Source organism: Anolis carolinensis, unplaced genomic scaffold (assembly GCF_035594765.1).
Source record: "Anolis carolinensis isolate JA03-04 unplaced genomic scaffold, rAnoCar3.1.pri scaffold_12, whole genome shotgun sequence".
NCBI lineage: Eukaryota > Metazoa > Chordata > Lepidosauria > Squamata > Dactyloidae > Anolis > Anolis carolinensis.
This window is the reverse complement of record NW_026943823.1, coordinates 18,705,453-18,731,943: the sequence shown is the minus strand read 5'-3', so window position 1 is coordinate 18,731,943 and position 26,491 is coordinate 18,705,453. Positions and strand designations below refer to the sequence as shown.

At 41.5% G+C, this 26,491-nt stretch overlaps 1 protein-coding gene across 3 annotated transcripts in view; it reads right to left on the bottom strand.

The window, feature by feature from the left end:
* LOC100557129 (transmembrane 9 superfamily member 2) overlaps positions 1-26,491 on the bottom strand; it is a 43,940-nt gene that overhangs the window by 6,911 nt on the left and 10,538 nt on the right. For all 3 annotated transcript variants that reach the window (XM_062963697.1, XM_062963696.1, XM_062963695.1), the window contains exons 7-16: positions 25,012-25,123; positions 23,858-23,937; positions 22,168-22,276; positions 18,460-18,592; positions 16,682-16,801; positions 15,826-15,883; positions 11,814-11,973; positions 11,044-11,195; positions 10,211-10,322; positions 7,599-7,770 (exon numbers count right to left, since the gene is read on the bottom strand). In XM_062963697.1, coding sequence (XP_062819767.1) covers positions 7,599-7,770; positions 10,211-10,322; positions 11,044-11,195; positions 11,814-11,973; positions 15,826-15,883; positions 16,682-16,801; positions 18,460-18,592; positions 22,168-22,276; positions 23,858-23,937; positions 25,012-25,123 — 1,208 coding nt within the window. The remainder of the gene's footprint in view (positions 1-7,598; positions 7,771-10,210; positions 10,323-11,043; positions 11,196-11,813; positions 11,974-15,825; positions 15,884-16,681; positions 16,802-18,459; positions 18,593-22,167; positions 22,277-23,857; positions 23,938-25,011; positions 25,124-26,491) is intronic.

Genomic DNA, 26,491 nt, shown 5'->3' with positions numbered 1-26,491 from the left:
ATTATTCTACAAGCACACAGGAATAGTTTCAAAGGTTTGAAGGGTTAAGGAGAAAAATACTTGATCGTATTCTAGGTAGCTGACAACTGCACTGACAATCTGTTTCAACATAGAAGTTCTAGCAGTCTTCACCTCTGGCAGGAATGGCTTTGCCCTCACTGTCTGTCAACATTGCTTTGGCTAACTACAGCCACCTGTCCAGCATGATCCCAGCAAAAGAGCAAAAGACTCACATCCAAAACAAGTGGGAAAGCCACAAATCTTTTCAACTGCAGCAATAAAACAGAGCTTTCCATGTATAGATTGAAGCAGAGGATCAAAATGCCTCTTTTGGGACCACAAATGTCAGAGGCCATACTATCAAGGGGATTCTGGAAGCTTTCCCAGATTCTGCTTTGAGCTCAGACAAGGTTTGCACAGCCTCAGTTGTGGTCAGAATCCCATTGTTTCAATAATCAACCCAGTTCTCCTTCAAGAGATATCATGATGACAGTAATAACTGAGACAACACGCAATACAGAGTCATTGGACTATCAGATCTCCATCGTCCATCTGTGATCAATTGGCATAAGAGAAAGAAATAAGTGGAAACATCACCAAGAATGCTTTGCTCCCACCTTTTGAGAAGGCTGCAAATACACTGCTCTCACAAGAAATACACAGATGTTTAATCCATCTATGTTTAACCTTAATATCTAACAGAAAAAGGGCCAAGGACCAAACAATACGCCTTTCCCCAATAATATACAGGGGAAATATTAATCAAACATATTTATTATTTATTTATTTGCGACATTTATATCCCGCCCTTCTCACCCCAAAGGGGACTCAGGGCAGCTTACAAGTCATATGTACATACAATATATTATATTATTCGTATAAGCATTATATATTGCTATATTCTGCTATAACACTATACAGTGTTCCCTCACTACTTCATGGTTCACTTTTTGCAGGTTTGCTGTTTTGCGGTTTTTCAGTAAACTTTAAAAGACTATTATAAATCGTAAAACATTACAATTTATAGCTTAAGGAAGGAGAAGCTGACGGGAGAGAAAAGGAGCCCAAGCGACAACGAGAGGAGAAGAATGCAATTTGTCAACACACTATAGGTTGATAAAGACTTAAAATAGTGTATAGCTACTAAAATAATGTATAAATATTAAAATAAATATAGCATCCCTACTTTGTGGATTTTCACTTCTTGCGGGTGGTCCAGGAACCTAACCTCCATGATAAGTGAGGGAACACTGTATTGAAATATTATTAGTAATATTACATCTATATATATAAAAGAGTGATGGCATCACGGCGACCCACAAAACAACAAAACTACAGGCCCCCCAACCTCGAAATTTGACGACACAACCCATCATCCACGCCTCTAGGTTGATACAACAAAAAGAAAAGAAAAATAAAGTCCTAATTAGAGAGAGAGGAATAATTGCTTTTATCCAATTGCTGCCAGTTAGAAGGCTAAGCTCCTCCAACTTGGTCTCCTAGCAACCCAATAAAAAAAAAAAAAAAACACCAAAACGTTAGTACAATAAAATACCATAATAACAAAAAATAACTAAAAATTATACAAGAAAATAATAAAATATAATAAATAAAAATATAACTTACAATAAAATTAATAAAAAATACAAATAACGTCAAATAAAAATTACACAACAATTTTTAACCAATACCACCACCACTTTGCCACAGCAACGCGTGGCCGGGCACAGCTAGTGTAATATAAATATACCGTTATAATAATGTAATAATAATAATAATAATTTTATTCTTATGTCCTGCCACATCTCCCTGAAGGGCCTTGGGGCGGCTCAAACGGGGATCATACAGTCCGAAAGACTCACAACATCACAGCCTTGGTTCTTATAGAAGAGCAAGAGTTGAATTCAGCTCATCTGTCTGTCCATCCATCCACACACGTGTGTATGTGTGTGTATGTACACACACACTTATTATTATTATTAAATATCAAATGAAACATAAAATGTTCGAAAAGGTGCTCAAATCCCATTGAGGTGGATGCCACAAGGGTTCTCATCCCGAAGGTCACAGGCTGATGCAGATCTCTTGAGTTCAAGAAGGCACAGTTTGGCACATATCACAGAAGCCGAGGCAAGAGATCCATGTTAATATGACCCTGACTCCTAAGTCTGAAGAATTGCATCTTTTAAAAAGGAGAACACCTTTGAAGACAGTATTTGGACGGCTGAGAGGGGAACAATCTCAAAACTGCATCTACATTTGAGATATGGCTTCTTCTGAAATGTGGATAGTACAACAGACATCAATACAGCAACTTTTTTTTCCATTTAAAGACAAGGAGCAGAACTTCTGAATATTTAATTTAAACTTGTTTAATGCTTCATTTCCCATCTACAACCCACTCAGATCCTTATTTTTTTTACAGCAGGACATGACTTCAACTGGAAGATGTGATGAAAAGGAGTTTGTAAGTGACTGTGGTGCTGTAAACTTCATCTACGGCGAGCGAAGGAAACCAGCCATTTCTACTAAATGATGTATTTATAGGAACCACTTCTCTAATTAAAGGCAGCCTTGGGAGACACGCACACATCTGGTAGCAGATTCTCTGCCTGGTAATCTCATTTGGATTACATCCCGATCCCCTTCCCCTTTTTATTGCATTATAGGCATCACTCGGACAACAACAGCCTGCTAGGGCACGATGCCCTTTCTTCTTCCCCAAAGGACACAGCAATAAGGTTGCCACAAGCCACAGCTTTTCACAAGCCACAACTTCAGCTGCCACTTCTTGGTGCTCCAAGCCTTAAGATATTTTAGCAAATGTATTTAGCAAATGTTCCTTGACTCGTGTCTGGGCAATTCGTCCACAGCTGCATGGTATGCGGTAGACTCATGTAGAGGTGAGGGAATCCCTCTTATCTGTTGCTGAACGTAGCAATTGTTGGATTTTCTTAGTGGGCCTGTAGATAGTTTGTAGGTTGTGTTTCTTCACCAGCTTTCCTATGCGGTCAGTGGTAACATACATCAAGGGAGCATTGCCCAGACATGAATCAAGGAACATGAAAGGCATTGCAGACTAACTCAACCAGAAAAGTCAGCCATAGCGGAGCACCTGATGAACCAACCTGGACACAGTATATTATTGGAGAGCACAAAAATGCTGGACCACTCTAACAACCACCATGTCAAACTACACAGAGAAGCCACTGAAATTCACAATCATATGGACAATCTCAACAGAAAAGAGGAAACCATGAACATGAACAAAATCTGGCTACCAGTATATTATTCTTTCACATAACAGCAGCTGCTCGAGCTTTAATAGCTCAAAGATGGCGTTCGAAAGATATTCCATCGGAAGACGCATGGATCACCAAATTGAGGGAATACATGGACATGGATACTATGACCTTTTTACTGCAAGATTATACCAAAAAACAAAGGACGGACTGGTCGCCAGTAAAAAAAAATTTACAAAGGAAACATCAGATTAATTTTGAATAGTTGGTCTGAGCAAAGATAGACACGCATCAGACTGAGAATGTGCGGGGATATGGGCAGAAAAAATGTATAGCATAATGTAAATGAATTACTGTTCCTGTGGAATCGACCGGAAGTTATTGGTGTGCTTTTTTTTTCTTGCTTTTTTTTGCTGTCTGCTAGCTAAGTGTAATAATTATTTTTATTTTTATTTTTTTATTTTATTTTTTCCCCTTCTTTCTCCTTTCCCCTCCTCACAATTTTTGTAATGTAATTCCCTAAATTTCTGGAAAATCAATAAAAAAATTATAGATTAAAAAATCTGGCTACCAATATTAAAAAAAACCTCCAAATCGGGACAGTGAATAAAGAACAACACTAAGAAAACAGAGGAATTCCAGACAGGAAACAATCAGGGCCAGCTAATACCTCTCGACAAAGGATTCCCCAGGCAGTAAACAGTCAGACCTTGAAACAGAAAGGCAATTCAATGCTAATCAAGGTGACCAATTGAAACATTCACACCTGTCTGAAACAGACAAGAGTTCTTTCTCACACCCTGAACATTCCATAGATATATAAACCTCACTTGCCTAGTTTCCAACAGACCTCACAACCTCTGAGGATGTCTGCCATAGATGCAGGTGAAACGTCAGAAGAAAATGCTTATGGAACATGACCATACAGCCCAGAAAACTCACAGCAACCCATTAATTGGCACTTTATACCTTTGTCTCCAAAAATAGACATAATCCAGGATCCAGCTAGTACAGTATGTCAGCATGCCTATACTGGAGTAGACAAAAGAGCTGGGTCCAATACAATTGTGATAATAGTAAGGCGATGAAGAAATAAACTATTTGGAGCAGGCAGAGTAGGCATGTCTTTCATCAATGCTACTTCGTGATCCTGGGAAAAATGCAACCACTAAAGTAACATACCATCAAGATTGGGGCTAGTCTCCCCAAATACAAAAACTTTTTGGGAATTCTGTAAAACCGGCACAGGGTGCGACATTACTGGACACTGGAGTTGCTTCATGTCACAAAACCAACACATGGCTTTTTCAGAAAGCAGACTCATTTTATTACGCTCAAATGAATTTCCAATGTTATTTCTTTGATCTTTTGTCCTCCATCTCCTCTAAAAACGGTTTGAAGGTAATAATGCATTGGATAGCTATGTTTGATTAGTGAGTTCTGTAAAAATACCCTGGAAGAACTGGGTGAAATGTGTAAATTTAACCCCTTGCTTTAAATGTTTATGAAAATCCACTGGATTGTTCCGTCAAAACAAATGAAGATACTTGGAAGGAGACGGCATGCATTTCTCCTGCCTCGCCCCACATGAATCATTTAATGAAGAAAAAGAGATTCAAAGCACGGAGCGATTGCAGGAAAGCAAAAAAAAAAAAAGATTGCATCCTACACACTGGCTGGCTTCGAAATTCGAAACACAATTTGCTAGAAGATCAAAACTCAATTTTGAAAAATGGCATTAACTCTCAAGCAAAAATGATGATTGCAAAACGAAGGGTGCAAGGGAGGCAAGTGCTTTGCTTAAACGTCTCATTTTCTCCCAGGTCCGAGAGCAGTAGGGAGGGCAGTAATCACAAAGCTATCCCACGCTCAACACATCCTCATTCCCTTACCATATTATTACCTTGAACGTCCCACTGAAAAATCGCAAGCACCAAGAAATAATAATTGCAAGAAACAGTGTGATACAAGGTCAGCATTAGAAGGTCTCATATTATCCCTATTTAGGGATCTGTGGGGGGAAACCCAACCAAAAATACCAATAAATGGTTGGTGGAGGAGGAACGCGAGACCAAATCAGTTTGGGGCAATGGCAACCCACAGGAAGGCCACTAGATTTCCTGATAGGCATGAAGCACTGCTGTTGTTGTGTGCGCTGGAGACATTTCTCACCTATGGAAACCCTATCACAGGGTATTCTTGACAGCCGGGCTGTGACGCAGGCTGGTTGGCAGCCAGCTGCAATAAATCACTCTGACCTAGAGGTCATGAGTTCGAGGCCAGCCTGTGTCGGGGTGAGCACCCGACAATTAAAAATAAAATATAGCCCCTGCTCGTTGCTGACCTAAGCAACTCGAAAGATAGTTACATCTATCAAGTAGGAAATTTAGGTACCACTTATATGTGGGGAGGCTAATTTACGACACCATAAAAATCACCCAGCCACCGCTGGAATGAGGAAGTTGCCGTCACAGTGGATGATGAAGCAGCTGCTCCCCCCTGTGGCCGGAATCAAGTATACCCTCAGGAAGCTGGAAGCTAGAGAAGGTTGAAATTGCCTCTGTGTCTGTCTCTGTCTCTGTTCTATGTTTATATGGCATTGAACGTTTACCTTATATGTGTACAATGTGATCCGCCCTGAGTCCCCTTCAGGGTGAGAAAGAAGGGCGGAATATAAATACTGTAAATAAATAAAATAAAATAAAATAAATAAATAAATAAGATTTGTTCAGAGAGGGGCTTGCCACAGCCTTCTTCTGAGACTGAGAAAGTACAGCATTTCTATGCTCAAGCAGGGATTCAAATCCTGGTCTTTAATGTCCCAGTCGGAGCCTCCAGTAGCGTAGAGGATTAAAGCCTCGTAACTTGAAGGTTGGGTTGCTGACCTGAAGGCTACCAGGTTCGAATCCCACCCGGGGAGAGCGCGGATGAGCTCCCTCTATCAGCTCCAGCTCCATGCGGGGACATGAGAGAAGCCTCCCACAAGGATGGTAAAAACATCAAAACATCCGGGCGTCCCCTGGGCAACATCCTTGCAGACAGCCAATTCTCTCACACCAGAAGCGACTCAGGTTGCTCCTGACACGAAAAAAAGTCCCAGTCCAACTTCTAAGCCACTACGTCTCGGTTTCTCTCATTTTGGACACCACCGAAAAGCAAGAGGAAGGGCCTGAGCCCCTAAACTGGGATCCATGCATAACATCCGCCCTGGACACCAACGTGAGAACGCACCGCTGTAAACTTTACCACTGCACACTCAGGCCTGGCTGCCCTTCATCTCAAGGAGACGAGAGCCGACACAACTGGAGATTTTAATCCCTTTCAGCAGCTGCTGTGACAATTTCAATTATCATTTCCTATATGAAAAGGATATTTCTAATTCTAGCAATTTACATCACGCAAGCAAAACCGAAATTGGCAGCTAACCTAAGCTAGAGCCCAGACAGGCATTAAGCGTGCTGCTCCAAGTTCAAAACTGAGACATTTCTAAGCACTCGTCTTTATTTGGGGGAATTATGGGGGGGGGGGGGGAGAATGCCAAAACAGGAGGTTCTACTGGGAACCCCAATCCCTATATTTGCCTTCCAACCATTTTAAACAAGCAAGACATAACCCTGCTTGCTTCCATCCAACTGAAAGATACTCAAGAAGAAATCCTTCTGCAAGACAACAGCATCAAGAAGGAAAATGTTACGTGTAAATTGGAGGAAAATGTTATGTGTATATTTCCCAAACATCATAGACATTGCAACACATGTATATTCATTTCTTACTGCAAACTTAATTAATACCAGATGAATAAAAGAGCTGTATATACAGCACTGAATGAGCCCTTTATTAGTAAGGGGGAAAAGATTTATTTTACACTTAAAAAAAAAAAAAAACACCTGCAGTTAAAATGGCTCAGAAAAACATGGCAAAGTGATGTTTGCCAGGGATCACAATTCATAAGTTTGACTCAGCAAGAAACGATCCAAATATTTGAGACAAGACGTTTCAGACATGATTCCTGCTGGGAATGTAGAGATGAAAACTGTCCTGTTGCCAAGATTTTGACCAAAACAGACCATCTTCTTGGGTATAGAGCAGTTGTTCCCAACCTTTGGGTCTCCGGGTGTTTTAGACTTCAAATCCCACAGTTCCTAACAGCTGGTAAGCTGGCCGGGATTTCTGGGAATTGAAATACAAAACACCTGGAGGCTCAAAGGTTGGGATCCACTGGTATAGAGAGGCCAGCAGACAAGAACTCACCGAGAACCTTGTTAAATTTTGTCTCCAAGACTGAGAGGCCATGCTTTTATGGTGCTAAGTTTTAGGTACTATCACAGTCTCAAAATATATGAGAAACCGACTCACCTGTGAAAAGGAAGAAAATCAGGACCATGATCATGGTGTACCCAAAGTATAAAATAGTGCTGGCGGTGCCTGTGATCTGGAGCTTTGAGAAGAAGTAATGAATGGCGTAGATGAAAAGATAAACAGCGGTGAAGCTGCTGGTCAGGAACGATCTCCACCACCAGTGGTAATCCTGGAAACACAAGACAAGAGAGGCTGAAAGGAAAAACAGATGCCCAACGACACAAAACAAGCCCTTGGCAACAGGGTAGGGAAGATTTCACACTGAGGGGAATCTACTTAGAATATCAATGTTAAACCAGGCCTTACAGGCCAGAAATAGGCATCATATGAAAAGGGAAGAGAGTCACAACATCAACCCCTCTGTTGAACCAACTCTTTTCCAGACACAATCCAAAGTGCAGGTTTTGACCTACAAAGGGCTTCAGAGTCCAGGTGATCTGAAGGACTGCACCTCCCTCTATGAACCTGTCAGATATCTATGATCATCTGGGAAGGTCTTTTCTCTAGATGTATTATATCTAAACTGTATTTTAACTTTCTATCCGCACAGTACTATTTAATTATTATTTTTACTTTTGTATTTGCCTTGATTTAAACTGTAATCAGATTTGAGTGGTTGTTAAGTGCATTGAGTCCCCACAGGGAGAAAGGTAGGTTATATGGCATCGCAGTGGTGTAATAGGTTAATAATAATAATAATAATAATAAAAACAAAAAACAACAGGAAAAACTTAGCCGCTATCAGGACCTCAAGATTGAACTGCAAAGACTCTGGCAGAAACCAGTGCAGGTGGTCCCGGTGGTGATGGGCACACTGGGTGCCGTGCCAAAAGATCTCAGCCGGCATTTGGAAACAATAGACATTGACAAAATCACGATCTGCCAACTGCGAAAGGCCACCCTGCTGGGATCTGCACGCATCATCCGAAAATACATCACACAGCCCTAGACACTTGGGAAGTGTTCGACTTGTGATTTTGTGATACAAAATCCAGCATGTCTATCTTGTTTGCTGTGTCATACAATAAAATAATAATAATAATAAAACTTTATTTATACCCCGCCACCATCTCCCCACGGGGACGTGGGGCAGCTCAGATGGAGCAAGGCCCAACTAGCACAATTTACAAAGACAACAGCATAAATACATTGAACAATATACAAAAAAATTTAAAACACAGTAAAACAATAAAACAAGAGTTAATACAGCAGTAAATCAATCAACCACCAAGTACAATTCAGTCGACTTCATTGGTGGGGGGGACTGCAGCAGCAATATAAAAATAACATCATCAGTTAAAATACCAGAATAAAGGGGAACTAATAAAATTCAGGATAGAGTTATAATGCCAACTGAGGCCGGTCATCCAGTGACTGTCTCACCAAGGCCAACCTAAACATCCAGGTCTTCAGTTGAAGGAGGATAGAAAGGGCGGCAACCTAATCTCCTTCTGCTGGTTGAACTGCTGACCTGAAGGTTGGCAGTTTGAATCCGTGAGATGGGGTGAGCGCCCGTCTGTCAGCCCTAACTTCCCTGCTAACCTAGCAGTTCAAAAACCTGCAAATGTGTGTTGGTGTATAGGTACCGCTTCAACCAATCTTGCCGGCCTCATGATCAGGAAGTAACAATGCTCCTTGGCTTGAAAATGGAGAATAGCGCCTCCCAGAAGCCAGAGATATAAGCACTGCCTCCAGAAGCCGGAAATGAAAGGAGAAGTCTTGCCTTTGTTTACGTTTGTGTGTCTCACTGTATCTGTGATTGTAAGGGCATTGAATGTTTGCCTATGTATGTAAATACTGTAATCTGCTCTCAGTCCCCTAGGGGAGAAGGGTGGACTACAAATAAAGTGTATTATTATTATTATTATTATTATTATTATTATTATTATTATTATTATTATTACCACTACTATTACTACTACTACTGCTATGTATACAGTTGCTAAAGAAATAACACTAACTAAATCTTGACATCTGCATCCAGTGCTACAATTTTGCAGACCTTAAAAGTGCAGGCAACTCCAAAACAAAGATGACGAATGCAAGCAGGGCCATCAACACTTCTTTTGAATGTTCCAGCTGGTTGTTGCTACTGTTTCCTTGACAGGATTTGTTCAGCTGGGGCTTTGCCTATGCCTTTCTGTGAATCTGAGAAGATGAAACTTGCCCAAGGTTAACCAATGGCTGAATGGGGATTCAAACCCTAGTTTCCAGAGCTGCAGCACCATGTTGCTATGCAGAGCCAATCCCATGTTGATGGTACATTAGGAAGGCTGATTTGGCATTGAAAAATACAGCAGTCTGTTAAGTTGGCAACAACCAATAGACAAAAAAGGCATTCTCCGTTCTACTTCATCTTTCATATCTTGGCTCTGGAGCAATGCTCACAAACCACTGCTCATTGCATGGAAATGTCCTGCCTTTCCAAGGCAGAGCATTATTTGCTTCTCATTCCAAGGGGGGAATGCAGCTAGTGGCAACGGCTCCATTATTCCCTCTAATGCTGCCCAGTATTGAAAAACCAGTAGACGCAGCCCCCTCCCAAGCTTACAGATGGATCTCACCCAGCAAGACATGAGCCCTGGCCTCAAAGAAACATGCTGTTTTACCTCGGCACACAGATGGAAATAGCACAGCAAAACCGTCGCCTCCGAACACGTGATCAGAAGGATGATGAAGACTAAGAACAAGAACCCAAACATGTAATACATTTGGTGGGACCTGGAGGGAGGGAGAGAAAGAATGCACTCGGTTTAAGGCAAGATCAAGCCCTCCTCTGAAGACAAATTAATGGAGTAATCCAAGAAATCCTGAAGAATCAACTTCAAGCTAGACGTCACACACTACTAGGACTATTGCACGGTGAAATAAAAAAGGAACATGAAAGAATACTGCAATACTTGCTAAAAACGGCAAGAATCCTGTATGCTCAAAAGTGGAAAACGACAGAAGTATTGACTGTAGAAGAGATATGGGAAATAATAGAAATGGACAAGTTAACGATGCTGTTGAGGGATATGTCACTGGGAACACTCTTGGCAGAATGGAAAAGTTTTTACCAATATATATCTGAGGGATAGGGAAAGACTTTATGTATAGGTTTGGAAATATAAATTAAGACATTTATTTGTTAATGTGAAAATAAGCGGAATCATAGAATCATAGAACAGTAGAGTTGGAAGAGACCTCATGGGCCATCCAGTCCAACCCCCTGCCAAGAAGCAGGAAATCTCATTCAAAGCACCCCCGACAGATGGCCATACAGAAGTAAACTATTTATGGGACAAAAAGTGGAAGAAAAAATACTAAATGATAAAGAAACTGAAAAAAGGGAAGCAAGATATCCACTTTTTAATTCAATTTATGCATATATGTTTGTAGTTTAGATTTATATGTAATCAGAGTGGAGATATATGTTGTATGCTTTGATATACAAACTCACCAAATGCTGTTTAAAATGAAAAAGAGCTGTATGAAGATGCACCCAAAAGGCAGAATGCCACCCATGATGATCCCCGGCAAGGGCTTCGTGAAGAAGGACTGCTCTGGGATTTGTCGTGGGATCTGGTTTGTGCGCACCGGATGCTCAACGGGCTGCAAAGAGGAATTAAACACAGTTAACCAGAGAAAAGCATGTAAAGTAAATGGTCACACAGTACAGTGGGGAACGTAAGGCCGAAAGTGGCAGAAAAAAGGTCAAAAGCATTGCCATTGTTGCCTGTGGCATCAATGTGCTGCAATATCTGATTCTGGCACAGCGGAAGAACATTGTATGGAAAAAGTGGCCCCTGGTTCCTCCGTTCCACAGGGTTTTTTCCAATCGCTTTTTAAACCATAAATTAATTACAGTAGTCTCTCGCTTATCCAACGTAAACTGGCCGACAGAATGCTGGATAAGCGAATATGTTGGATAATAAGGAGGGATTAAGGAAAAACATCAAATTAGGTTATGATTTTACAAATTAAGCACCAAAACATCATGTTATACAACAAATTTTACAGAAAAAGTAGTTCAATACACAGTAATGCTATGTAGTAATAATGTATTTACGAATTTAGCACCAAAATATCATGATATATTGAAAACATTGACTACAAAAATGCGTTGGATAATCCAGAACGTTGGATAAGAGAGTGTTGGATAAGTGAGACTCTACTGTACTTATAGAAATCATTGATTTATCATAAACATGCACAGAACTCCCCTCCTACCTTTTCCTTAAATCCAAAGTATGCACCGATAAAGGTCAGCGGGACAGATATGCCAAACCACATGGCCAAGATGGCCACCAGGGTCCCGAAAGGGATGGCGGCAGAGGATCCTTTCACCCAAAGGATCAGATTCATGATGAAGAAGTCAGCAAAGACAATTCTGGGGAAACAGGGAATGACACATAGCAAACACACATATAGTGTTCCCTCACTTATTGAGGGGGGTTACGTTCCAGGACCACCCGCAATAAGTGAAAATCCGCAAAATAGGGACACTATAATTATACATTATGTTAGTAGTCATACACTATTTTAAGTCTTTATCAACCAATCGTGTGTTGATAAATCGCCTCCTTCTCCTCTCGTTGCTGCATGGGCTCCTTTTCTCTTCCTTCGGCTTCTCCTTCCTCCCTTCCTTAGGGTGTAAATTGTAATTTTTTATGATTTGTAATATTCTTTTAGAGTTCATTGAAAAACCGTGAAACTGCGAATCCGAGAAAAGCAAACCACGAAGTAGTGAGAGAACACTGTACATACACTTAGGAGGCAAGAACAGGCAGTCTTATAGCTTGCTTGGTCTCTTTCCTGGATATATTTACAGTTTTCCTTGTGCAAAATTAAAGCATTTATGTGACTGAAGCAACCATCTTATGCTATCTTCTCTGGGATTCATTCCACTCACTTCCTTCAAAGTAAGCATGCATAAGATTCTTTCATAGAAGTCATATATTTTAAAATACGTTTTCTCCCTAAGTGGCCTAAAATGCGGACATAAATACAATGTCACTGTAAATTGTGGCTCTTTCCTTACTTCCTTACTTCCTCTCATTCACATGCCACCTTTCTTACCCACTGAAATCACAGAGGACCACTTCACCTAGTGGCAGCCAGTCCATTGACATTACATAGGGCTACTTCACCTATTAACAGCCTTTCCGGTATAATCAGACAGACAAACATACATACATAATTTTACTTTTATGATGGATAATTCATTAATAATGTCATTCATGTCCTTCAAGCAGGAAAATAAGCTTAGGCACAATTAAAACCTTGGCAGACTGCACAAAAAAAAAAAAATCTGCGAACCCCACCTCCTCCAAGATGAACTGAACCACCTAAACTGGACTCTACAGTCCAATGAAACTCCACCATAGACATCAGAAGAGCTGTAAGGCCAAGAATAAGCCACATACCATACCATACATCAAGGAAACAACTGAACACATAGGGAAGTTGAGGAAGAAACACAACCTACAACCTATCTACAGACCCACTAAGAAAATCCAACGAATGCTACGTTCAGCAAAGGACAAGAGGGATCCTCTTACTCTGATAAACACCATGTCAGACTACACAGAGAAGCCATTGAAATCCGCAAGCATGTGGACAATTTCAACAGGAAGGAGGAAACCATAAACATGAACAAAATCTGGCGACCAGTATTAAAAAAAACTCTAAAATCAGGACAGCAAATAAAGAACAACACTCAGAAAACAGGGGAGTTCCAGAGAGAAAACAATCAGGGCAAGTTAACATCTCTCAAATTAGGATTCCCCCAGGCAGAAAGCAGCCAGGCTTTGAAGTTGAAACATCAAACAATGCTCATCAAGTGGCCAACTGGAACATTCACACTGGCCTCAAGCAGACGAGAGTTCTTTCTACCACCCTGGACATTCCACAGATATATAAACAGCAGTAATAGCAGCATCAATTACTACTATACGCTTTAGAACTCAATGACAGACCCAGTTTTTTAGACTCGAAATGCGCCAATTGTATATTTATATGTATATTTTTATGAATGTATATTGTATTTAATTTTAATTGATTGAATATTCTGTATTATTTTTATATGTGTGTTTTTATTGTAAGCTGCCGAGTCTCCTATTGGGTGAGAAGGGCGGGATACAAGTACTGTAATAAATAAATAAACAAACACCACTTGCCTAGTTTCCAACAAACCTCACAACCTCTAAGGATGCCTGCCATAGATGTGAGCAAAACGGCAGGAGAGGATGCTTTTGGAACATGGCCATACGGCCCGGAAAATTCACAGCAATCCAAGCTTAGGCTTGATAAGGAAGCTGGTACTACTTATATTTCAAGTTCTTGTATTTATTCCTTTTTCCTGTGATTGAAAAGGGCCCCACATCCCATGGCGTCAGTATTTTTGGGAAAGTTTACATCTCTGGACTGGACTGGACATATGACATTTTAACACCAGCCTCATCCTAGGTAAAGGTAAAGGTTTCCCCTGATGTTAAGTCCAGGCATGTCTGACTCTGGGGGTTGGTGCTCATCTCCATTTCTAAGCCGAAGAGCCGGCGTTTTCCATATACACCTCTAAGGTCATGTGGCCACTGGCATGACTGCATGGAGCACTGTTACCTTCCCGCCGGAGCGGTACCTATTGATCTACTCACATTGGCATGTTTTCGAACTGCTAGATTGGCAGAAGCTGGAGCTAACAGCAGGCGCTCACTACGCTCCCGGGATTTGAACCTGGGACTTTTCGGTCTGCAAGTTCAGCAATTCAGTGCTTTAACACACTTCGCCACTGGGGCTCCCTCATCCTAGTTTACAAATAAAATTCCTGCAATTGGATGGAATGCATTTCTACCCAAGGCCTCCACTCACATAGATACGCACAAACCTTTGACTAACAAATCCTATCTTCCGAAGAGGCTGCTGCTTCGCTACGGGGCATCCATCTGCATAGAAAGGTTCAGCAGCCAAAACTGCCACCATTTAGCGAACAGAAGGGCCATCATCTGCCCATCCAGAAGGGTCAGGGAAAGGCTCGGCAGCCTGGGACTTAACACTCAAACATTCTCACAGCCAAATGCACAGAAAGTGGCTCCATTATATACCACATTGGACCAAAACCAAAGAGGCAGCCCGTTCTACAAGAGAAACGTCTCCCATCTCATCCAAAAGGTTCCAGCAGACCATTTAACACACAAATGCCATCCAATTTCCGTCAGAATGTCTTGTAAACCAGTACATGTTTCTTCTACAAAGGCAATGAAATAAAGATAAATATATACATTCTGCTAAAGTCCTGGCCAAGAAAGGAAAGCAGAACTCTCCTTTATAATTTCACAGAGAGGGGCAGGAAGAAGAAAATAACCTTGCCTGTCGACCAATTCTCAAAATCAATCCACAGCGTAGGTAATTGCTGCAGGCTGTTTATGGCATTATGCAAATTTGCCGAACAAGCACGGCATAATCAAGACATCTGTTCTGATTTTTGTGCTGCTCTCCTTGAGTTCTCAACTCCAGGCAATCACTCTACTTCTGTGAAATGGAATTTATATCCTGGAATTGATGCAATCAGCCCTTTTGGTGCTCTACCAAGGTGGCATCTAAATGACAGAAGGAAATAGTTGTCTGGGTGGGACTTATACTGTCGACATACACAAAAATGGGGGAGATTTCATTCCTAATCCCTCGCACCAATTATCTATGCCTCATCAATAAGTAGACCACTTATTGATGCTTAGGTTTGGAACTGTAAGGCTGAGAGCAAACACAATCATATGATGCCAGAGGAGAGACGGAAATGGCCTTAACAAGTGTCTTTATAAGAACAATCTAAATAGTTTAACCAAGAAGAACACATAACCATGGTTTGCAAACTGGCTTCAAACGACAATGTCAGATCCTGGCCTGCAACCAACCCTAATTTTCCACTTATAGAGCTAGTTTACTGTTTTTTTTAAAAAAAATACAGTAAATATTCAAAAACATTTAACCTACTGATGCCTCAATTAATGTAATTTTATTGGTATTTATTTTTATTTTGAAATTTACCAGTAGTTGCTGCATATCCCACCCTCGGCTTATACTCGAGTCAGTAAATTTTCCCAGTTTTTTGTGGTAAAATTGGGTGCCTTGGCTTATATTCGGGTCAGCTTATACTCAAATATATACGGTAAGCCTTTGGGCATTTGGGGCATGGAAATGCAGGAAAGGCGTTCTATGCAAGAAAAGAAGTGGGAATACTAACCCAGGACACAGGAGAGCAGTCAGTAACACATTGGTCTTCCATTTTTCGCCTCTAAATGCTGAGAAGCAGAAAGGAGAAGAAGTACGACATTTTAATGCAGTTATCATAAGTTTGGGTTATGTTACCACTGGTTTATCATAATTCTGTCTCTCACATTGAATTTTCTCTAATTAGAGAATTTAAAGTGAACCCCAATGCACTCTGGAACCTTGAATCAAACTGCAGCAGAAACCAAGGGACCACTATATAGACTACTGATGGGGCCATATTAATATTGTTGTTGTTGTTTACCTATACCCCACTTTTTCTCACCATAAGGAGACCCAAAGAAGCTTAAAAGCATTTCAGTACAATTTAAAATCTACTAATATATAAACATTAACACTTAATTAAATATCACTGCTATTTAAAAATTCAGTTCAAATCAATAAATACATATCCAAACTAAAAACCACAGCAACCCCTGACACTTAAAAACCGTCTTCTTCATATATAATTCATTTCTGCAAAATGCACTCTTCCAGCAACATGTTTGAACAAGCAGCAATTTAAATCCAGAGTTTGCATGAGTCATACAAAGAATGGCCTCTGAATTTCTTCAAATATGTCTTCACTAATTTCTCCTCCAGCTAATCTAACTTTCTGTGTTAGCTTTTCTGATAATGCTATGGATCACACTCTTTGTACAGAGCCCTCTGAGAAACCTTTTCAATTTCCCATGGCTTCGTTATTTCTAATCTTGTTCAAATCTCAACAATTAACAGAACACAGCTTGCCATTGGCCAGCGTGGCTCCTGCAGCTCCAATCCATTGCAAGCAGGCTCTCAATCCTTTCTCACGCAAGGACTGCACTTACTTTTGTACATCCGAGCCGACACATAGCCTGCCGGGGTCCCCAGCAAGACCCAAAGTACAACCGCGCAGGTCATCAAAGCCCCTCGGTTAGCCGGTGAAAGGAATCCGAGGCAGGCCAGGACTGAAAAAGGAAACACAAAGGCATTGGGGAGAGACCTCAGACTGAAACATTAGTGTACCCTTTTCTTTTAAAGCTCAATTTAGCTGCCTCACACTCATGTAGCTTTTGGAATTTCAGCTCCCAGAAGCCTCAGACAGCTTCTCCAAGCTGTCTGGGGTTTCTGGGAGCTGAAGTCCCAGAACACCAGTAAGAACAAAGGTTGGAACACACTTATCTATCTGATGATTTTCTACATAGAAAGGCAATGAAACAATATAGTCTTTTCCAAAGCTAGGAGTCAAAGCTGGCACCTCCTACTTACAAATGTGGCTTCACTTACACTACCACAGCTCGGGCTGTGGCGCAGGCTGGAGAGCAGCTGCAATGAATCACTGCAATGAATCACTCTGATCAGGAGGTCATGAGTTCGAGTCCCGCTCGGAGCCTATGTTTGTCTTTGTTCTATGTTAAAAGGCATTGAATGTTTGCCTATATGTGTAACGTGATCCGCCCTGAGTCCCCTTCGGGGTGAGAAGGGAGGAATATAAATGCTGTAAATAAATAAATATAATGCCGTTTCTGAATACAGTTTAACGGCACAGAACTGTATTATATGGGAGTGTTGACTCGTATAATCCCCCTCAATGCAAGACCCAGTCTTTTAAAATTGAACACGTCCATCTGTATTTCAGAATGTGTTTTGTGAATGTTCGATGTAAGTTAATAATTTTTAACTGTTTTATAGTGCATTATACAATTTTTATATATGTGTTTTATTGTAAGCCGCCCTGAGTCCCCTGTTGGGTGAGAAGGGCGGGATATAAATATTGTAATAAATAAATAAATAAATATCAACTGCATTCTGAGACTACATTATGTGGCGGAGTGTATGGGGGCCTGTGCTGAACTACACACCAAGCCACCCTTTCCAAGCTCTTGGATGGTTTCATGGCTGCTTAGTTCTAGCTTGTAAAGCAAATCCTTCCAAATCACACAGCAAAACAGGCCATTTCAGAAAACCTGGCTTGTTGTGAACATGCTGGTCTATGCCACCTGATCAGTCCCATGGAAATGTAATGAGTGCTTGGAAGCAAGTTTGCTCCCTTTCCCCAAACCTAAGAATAAACACTGGTTTGTTGGGAGGAAATAGGAGCCAGGGAACGGAAGCTTCCCTTTTGCCCGACGGCGTGATGAACGAGCTGAAAGTATGAGGGATGCAGGGCTGTGAACTGAATGCTGGCTGGCGATGGCACGCCATTGTATTGTGTCAAATCATTTCCTTCTCGGATGGTGCCATCTGCCACTGCCACCAGGCGCCCAGCTGGGACCGAAGGCAAGCCGCTGGGTTTGCACTACGGGGATTGTTAAGCGTAAGGCTGGCAAGGAATAAACGGCGGCATGGGCAGGAAATCAGGCAGAATTCTGGCTCCTGGAAACATTAATTTCCGACAGAGTCATATTGGCTTGGGCCGCTGTATTCTCATTACTACTACGTTTCCAAAGGGAAATCGCAATTACACTGCGTTTGCAAATCCCATATCAAATTACCATGACACTCTTTGTTACATTTCACAAATGGTTCTCTCCTCTCTTTCTCTCTCTCTCTCCTTTGCAGTGTCAAAGCACAGACTGCAACCCGCTTGCAGCAAGAACCCGCCCCCTCTTCCTTTGGTACTTACACAAAGTGATAAATGTCATGATGAAAATCTGGGTCCCTTGGCCCAAGAAGACCGAGAGGAGCATTCCCTTCCGAGGAGGACGGAAGACGTCTCCATGGACCAGCTTCCACCCAAACTCCTCCTGGGCATCCTCCTGCAATTACATCTTTATTAAACATCCATCAAGCAACGATGGCGCATTCGCCCGAGCCAGACATGAAGTTTGCTTCTCCCCTGGTCTGATTATCTTCCTGCCTTTCTTTCTAAAAGGAACTAATTTCATCAGCTCCATTAATCACTAGTTTTACAACCCCTTCTGGACGGCCGGTCAGCAGCATGGAGAAGGGAGCTGACGCAGTGAGAAACCCTGATCTTGAGATGATGATACAAACATTATCATGCTGAACTACAATACTGCAGTGTTAATTGGTATTAAACCAAAATGGTGTTTAATTTAAACGGCATCAAAAGCACTTAATACGCTGATCTGCCTTAAGCGTCTGCTGCCAAACAAGGCCGTTTCAAACTTGACATTCCAGGAAACGAAATGCTGCTTTACAAATCGCGGCCCAGGTTGCATCATGTGTGTTCTTGTAGTCTCTCTCCCATTACAACAAACCCAAAGAAATGAAGTATTTAGTAAATGCAAAAACACAGTTTCAAATTAAGAATGTGGGCTCTCTTTACACTGAATCAGCCTTGAACTCTTTTATTTTGCCTGGGCTGAGTTTGGCATAGTTGATCAAATGCTAACTTAAGTTTTTGTAATGCCAGAGTGGAAAACCTCAAGCCCTTGGGCAAATCCATCCCTACTGAAGCCTTAGGTTTCCCACTGGGCTTCCCATTAGACCAGGTTCTATTCCATATCATGGCATGGTTGGAAATAGCAACCTCCCAAGCTTTTCACTATTTATTTGGTAATGTATATATTTGCTAACCTGTACTCTATGTGTATGTTGATTTGCCAGTTTGACTGTATCTCTTTGGTGTGGGAGGGGTTACAGACATGTGATTGTACTGAGCATGTTCAGACTCAGGACTCCATTTTGTAGTCAGTCTGTCTAACACCTCATTGGAGGTGGATATGTCTGCTGAACACCTCATTAGAGATGGATGCATGTTGCTGTTTGGACTTCAATAGAGAAGTATGACTTATAGACTTCAGTGAGTACAACTATAACTAAATACTACTATGGGCTATTGATTAAGAATGATACCCTGTTTACTCAACACACAGAGAGAACTACATCCTATCTATAACTGAACTTTAATAAGAAATGTGCCTGTATAGTGAATTAATACAAGATGTTGGTGATTAAACAAGGTATGTTAATTTTCAAAGAAGACTTTGTTATCTCTGAGTGCATATTTTAAACTAAGAGGTGTCAAGGGAGTGTATATGTTTTGGGCAATTAGAACTACAACTGCAATTTTAACTTCAAAGAAACAACCATCCTCTGCTAACCAAATATATTTTTGTAGTGGCATGTCTTTGTCCTTGGCAGCTCAAAGACATGGTTCTTCAGTTAAATGGTTGAGGAGCCCCCGATGGCATAGTGGGTTAAAGCCTTGTAACTTGAAGGTTGGGTTGCTGACCTGAAGGCTGCCAGATTCGAATCCAACCCGGGGAGAGCACAGATGAGCTATCAGCTCCAGCTCCATGCGGGGACATGAGAAAAGCCTCCCACAAGGATGGTAAAAACATCAAAACATCCGAGCGTCCCCTGGGCAACGTCCTTGCAGACGGCCAATTCTCTCACACCAGAAGCAACTTGCAGTTTCTCAAGTCGCTCCTGACACGAAGAAAAAGTTAAATGGCTGAGTTACCTGTGTGCCATTACATGAACTAACTAACTAACTACTTTATTTTTATATCCCGCCACCATCTCCCCAAAGGGACTCGGGGCGGCTTACATGGGGCAAAGCCCAACAACACAGTTAAAATGAAAATTACATAAAAAGCTATTCACAGAATAAAAATAGAATAAAAACAACAGTGTTGTAACAATAAATAATGACATCAGCCGGCAACCAAACACAATTTCTGTTATCTTCATGGGTGGGTGGACTAAATGCCGCAGCACAGAATAATGTTGAAAACTAAAGTGCATAAACATGTGGCAGAAGATGAGGACCGTAATAAAGTGCAGGACAGAGTGCAGTCCCATTTGGGGCTGGTTATCTAAATGATTGTCTATTCAAAGGCACGATAGAACATTCAGGTCTTTAGTTCTTTTCGGAAGGTGGACAGGGAGGGTGCTAGACTAATCTCCCAGTATGAATGTTTATGAATATAATTTTTCAAAGAGTTGACTTCTAACAAGGTCATGCTTTTCTTGACTAGCGGTTTTCAAAAGGTGGTCTCCACATGTTCATGAGGATTGCTAAATGGATATGACATCATTTTTCCTTTTCAATAAGGTTCTGATTGCCATTTATTTCCAAAGGTATATGTGCCCAGAGACTGGGTGCAGTCATTTCCAATAGGCATACATTGTTTCTGGGGTTATTCAGCTTTTGTTTATCTTTTCCCCATTTTAAAAAACTGAATTGCCCCCTCTGGCATAATTGCTGACCCTTAAGCATTCAAAAATAAAAGTTCGTTAACATTTTGGAGCCATTGGGCTTGCCCACTTCCCCAAAACCTGCTGAAATTGGGCTGCGATACATCTTCCAGTTCCTCTCTGTCTTCTTGCTTTGGGGGAATTCACACTACCTAAGCAAGCCTCAGTGGCTGAGCCCTTGATTTGTTTCGCATGAAACAAGGCACTCCTCCCCTCAGGGAAGCAGGATTTCCATAAAGCCTGTTCATTACTTTCAAATGACAGCTGCATTTGGCAGACTTTTGTTTTAATTAGCTAGGCAAATATGGTCTATTTGACCAAAGTTTTAAGAGCGCTTCACTAAGGCAGAAAACGGGGGCTATTTGCCACAAGGACCACCTGTAGCTCCTTGGAGAAATGCAAAAGGGAAAGATTCACAAAGTAAAATGGTGAGGGATATCATACGCAAAGCATCTCAAGGGAGGCACAAACTAAACAAAGAACGAACTTTTCACTACCTGCTCACTGAATAGCATTATTTACACAGTCTGAGTAAGAGTAAGGTAAAGGTTTTCCCCTGACATTAAGTCCAGTCATATCTGACTCTGGGGGTTGGTGCTCATCTCCATTTCTAAGCCGAAGAGCCGGCATTGTCCATAGACATCTCCAGGTCATGTGGCCGGCATGACTGCATGGAGCGCCATTACCTTCCCGCCGGAGCGGTACCTATTGATCTACTCACATTTGCATGTTTTCGAACTGCTAGGTTGGCAGGAGCTGGGGCTAACAGCGATCGCTCATTCAGCTCCCGGGATTTGAACCTGGGACCTTTTGGTCCGCAAGTTCAGCAGCTCAGCGCTTTAACACACTTCGACACCGGGGCTGATTAAAGAAACCATTAAAATAAGGAACCAAACACATCTTTTCCTTCCTAGTAGCCCAGCAACCAGACTAAAGGTGAGAAACCTTCAAAGATGTTCCTAAAGGCCTTAAAATACCCGCATGACTTACCTTAAAGCACTTACTGTCAAAAACAAAGAATTACAAAAGGCATTTCTCTCTTTCAGGGTAGGAAAAATCCTAATTAAAATCACTAAAATCACAAAGACGTAGTCATGGCCTCATAGCACCTACACATTTTGATGGCTTCATCCTCTTGATGTTAGGATGGCTTTGTTTTACTTACCGATGAGTCAATCTGGTTGTATCTCGCAATGTCCTTATGCAGCGTCCTCAGAAGAATCATCGCCACCATCCCAGACAGGAAGAGCACAATCACAAGGGAGTTCATGATGCTGCCAAGGAAGACGAATGTATGGATTTTACACCAACTGCGTGACCCAGACCCCAATAACAGGCACAGTTCTTACATTTACACCAAGGGGAAAGAAAAAGTCAAGGACAAGGACACTGGCAAAAGAAGGAGCGTTGCAAAGAAGATTGGATCTTATAGCAAAATGGTCTCATTTGTTTCATATGTAACATATCTGTTCAGACTAAGTAATCTAGAACTATAGTTTTCTAAGTGTATGTCATGCCACCGTTTAAAACCCTGTTCATTTACGTTTCCATAGCAAAGCATCATGTTTCAGATTTTTGCAGTTTGATAACCAAATGGAAGATTGGAGAAGAAAAAACACTAAAACGATGTCTTGTTTGGGTTGCTGTTCGTTTTCCGGGCTGTATGGCCATGTTCCAAAAGCATTCTCTCCTGATGTTTGGCCCACATCTATGGCAGGCATCCTCAGAGGTTATGAGGGCTGTTGGAAAACTATGCAAGTGGGGTTTATATATCTGTGGAAGGTCCAGGGTGGGAGAAAGAACTCTTGTCTGTTGGAGGCAAGTGTGAATGTTGCCATTGGCCAGCTTGATTAGCACTGAATAGCCTTGCAGCTTCAAAGTCTAGCTGCTTCCTGCCTGGGGGAATCTGGCCCTGGCCCTGATTGTTTCTTGTCTGGAATTCCCCTGTTTTCTGAGTGTTGTTCTTTATTTACTGTGCTGATTTTAGAGGGTTTTTTTTTAATGCTGGTAGCCAAATTTTGTTCATTTTCATGGTTTCCTCCTTTCTGTTGAAATTGTCCACATGCTTGTGGAATTCAATGGCCTCTCTGTGTTGTCCGACATGGTAGATATTAACATCTCCCAACAAAAGATTCCCCCAGGCAGGAAGCAGCCAGGCTTTGAAGTTGCAAGGCTATTCAATGTTAATCAAGTTGGCCAATGGCAACATTCACAGTTGCTTCCAACAGTACTTTCTCCCACCACAGATATATGAATCTCAATTGCCTAGTTTCCAATATACTTCACAATATATAAGTATATCTGCCATAGATGTGGGCCAAACATCAGGGGAGAATGCTTTTGGAACATGGCCATACAGCCCAGAAAACTCGCAACAACCCTATGTCTTGTTTACTGTACAGATGTCAAAACAGGAATGAGATTCCCCTTGGCTTTTTTAACTAATATAAAGGAAAATCAATCAACATACACTGTACTTTTGCTGAACAATAAATATTCACTCCAGGCAGAGATAAAACTACAGAGCTTATTACATGAAACTATAGGGGGAAAAAAGAAAAAGCTGATCGACTGTAACTTCTTAGAAATCCTCCAAAACAAAATGATAAAAGTATGATGCAGAGATTGTGCTTTTCTTCAGAAGATGTGTTCTTTGAGCACAATGAACACAATGTTCTTAGGTTGCTCCCAAGAGGACTAATAAATACAGAACAAACCAAAAAAGTTCACTAACCAAAAAACCATCTTCTTTTTGGCCCACAAAGGAAGCAACAATCACTGAAATACATTCTCTGAGACCGAGACCTTCCAGGTTTTGCTGCAAGCTATTTCTTACAGAAGTCGGCATCTCTTACCTGAACCACTGGATGTTTGTGTGAGGCATGGATTCCAAGATGTAGTCCCACCTCGAGGCCCATTTGATATTGTTGTTCTCCTGTAGCAAAAAGAAGCAGGAGCTGAAACTAAAGCGCAAGTTGATGCACAAACCCAGTTCTCATGGCTGCAAGGGTCTGCAGGAGCCATGCACTCATACATATCAGTTTGCCAAGGCCAAACACAATGCTGTGCCACCCCACACTTTCATGAGGTCCAAGGAAGACCCAAAACATCAGTTGGCACCGATTTTATTACAAACGATGGCTTGTTTGTGCTGTCGAAGGCTTTCATGGCCTGATTGCTATGAATTTTCCGAGCTCTATGGCCATGTATCAGAAGCATTATGTCCTGACATCAATGGCAAGCTTCCTCAAGAGGTTGTGAGGTCTGTTGGAAACTAAGCAAGTGGGGTTTATATGTCTGTGGAATGTCCAGGTTGGAAGAAAGAACTCTTGTCTGTTTGAGGCAAGTGTGAATGTTTCAAATGATCACCTTGATTAGCACTGAATGGCCTTGCAACTTCAAAGCCGGGCTGCTTCCTGCCTGAGGGAATCCTGTGTTGGGAGGTGTTAGCTGGCCCTGATTGTTTCATGTCTGGAAACACAGACTACACATAGAAGCCACTGAAATCCACAAGCATGTAGACAATTTCAGCAGAAAGGAGGAAACCATGAAAATGAATAAAATCTGGCCACCAGTATTAAAAACCTCTAAAATCAGGACAGTAAATAAAGAACAATACTCAGAAAGCAGGAGAATTCCAGAAAATGAGTGCCACCTCCTGAGTTTGCAGGAAGAGGCTAAAGCAGAAAGCCAAAATTAGACCTAGATATAGGTTCAACAATGGCATCCATTCACCAGGTTGTGACCAAGAAATACCCTTCCTCGAGAAGAAATCTTAAAAGTTGCATCAGTGTTTGCATATTTTCAGTAAATGCTTGTAAACATGGTCATTTAAAAGCCTTGAAGTCACAAAGCCATTTCTTCTCAACGGAAACATTTCATATTTGGCATCTTTCACTACTTGTAAAAAACAACTCGGTCTGTCTTGGGAAACTGACTTACCTACATGATTTTAATTGTTTTAAACAGCAGTTCAGGATATTACATTTGCAAACCTCACCAGACTTACTTCAAATTTCACAGAGTACGAATAGATCAGGTCCAGCTTGCTGGTGAAGTCTGCAGGAATTTCCATTGGGGACTCCTCACACGTCAACTTGTTCATATCTGTATGTTTGTAACTGCAAAGAGAGCCACACTTACTGATGCCAAAATCTTCCCCCCATCATTATTTCTTTTCACTATACTTAAGGATGTACTGTGAGAAATATGTTAGGATTGGCTGAGTTGGCTGGCCAACGGGGTGGGAAAGACCGCAGTCTAGATTATTCACTGGAATAAGACAAATGCCAAGGTAAACCTCTGAAAATGCCTGAAATGCACCATACACTTGTGCCTTTAAATATATTCCTTTGAACACCGTTTTGGTCGCAGGTTCGAATCCGGGGAGCGGAATGACCGCCCGCTGTTAGCCCCAGCTTCTGCCAACCTAGCAGTTCGAAAACATGCAAATGTGAGTAGATCAGTAGGTACCGCTCCACGGGAAAATAACGGCACTCCATGCAGTCATGCTGGCCACATGACCTTGGGGGTGTCTACAGACAATGCCAGTTCTTTGGCTTAGAAATGGAGATGAGCACCAACCCCCAGAGTCGGGTATGACTGGACTTAACATTAGGGGAAACCTTTACCTTTATCTATCATGGTGTGTCTGAAGAAAAACCTTCTCTTTAAACTAAGAAGCCTTCAAAATAGTCTTCAGGGTCAGTTCAATGCCATCCGGAGATTCAAAATATGGGCCAAGCTAAGCTCAGTTAGAAGAGAAAGGGCAGGCTAACACTTTTTTTAAAACTCCTATATATTTTCTTTCTTTTTCATCCCAACTGACAGCAAAGAGTGTCTATGGATACCATCACGTTGCCTGTTAACTTATGCATTTCAAAACATTTTCTAAGGTAAGGAATTCTCAGAAGTTGCTTTGCCAGTTCTTTCCTCTCCCATTCAAGTCCTAACCAGGGCTGATCATGCTTAGAGTCCCAAATCAAATGAAAATTGGTGTATCATCAGCTCTTTCAGAGCAAAGGAGAAGCTACTTTTATAAGGTCCTTTGGGGCCATCTAGCGGAGAGAGAAAGAACCACACCGGCCACAAAAGACTAGCAGTGGTTCTCAACCTGTGGGTCCCCAGATGTTTTGGCTTCAACTCCCAGAAATCCTAACTGTCAAATATTGAAGACAGACATCAAAAAAATGGGATGCAAGGCTAGATGTTATTATGCCCCTTGTGGTCCTCTTTTCCAGCGATACGCTGATAAGCCCTGTAATTGAGCATATTTGGACAGCATACCCATTACGCAGACTCAGACCCATTATTCTGCAATTGCAAGTAATAAACAGTGTATTCTGAATGTCTCATGGAATTCAATATTATGGGGAACTTAAAGAAATAAATGGGCAGAGAGCAATATAGGAATGTTAAGGCATGCATAAAGGTTTAAGCCAGTATAGACTGCAGTCCCCTTATCTAAATTGGGATTTGGGAACATCTAT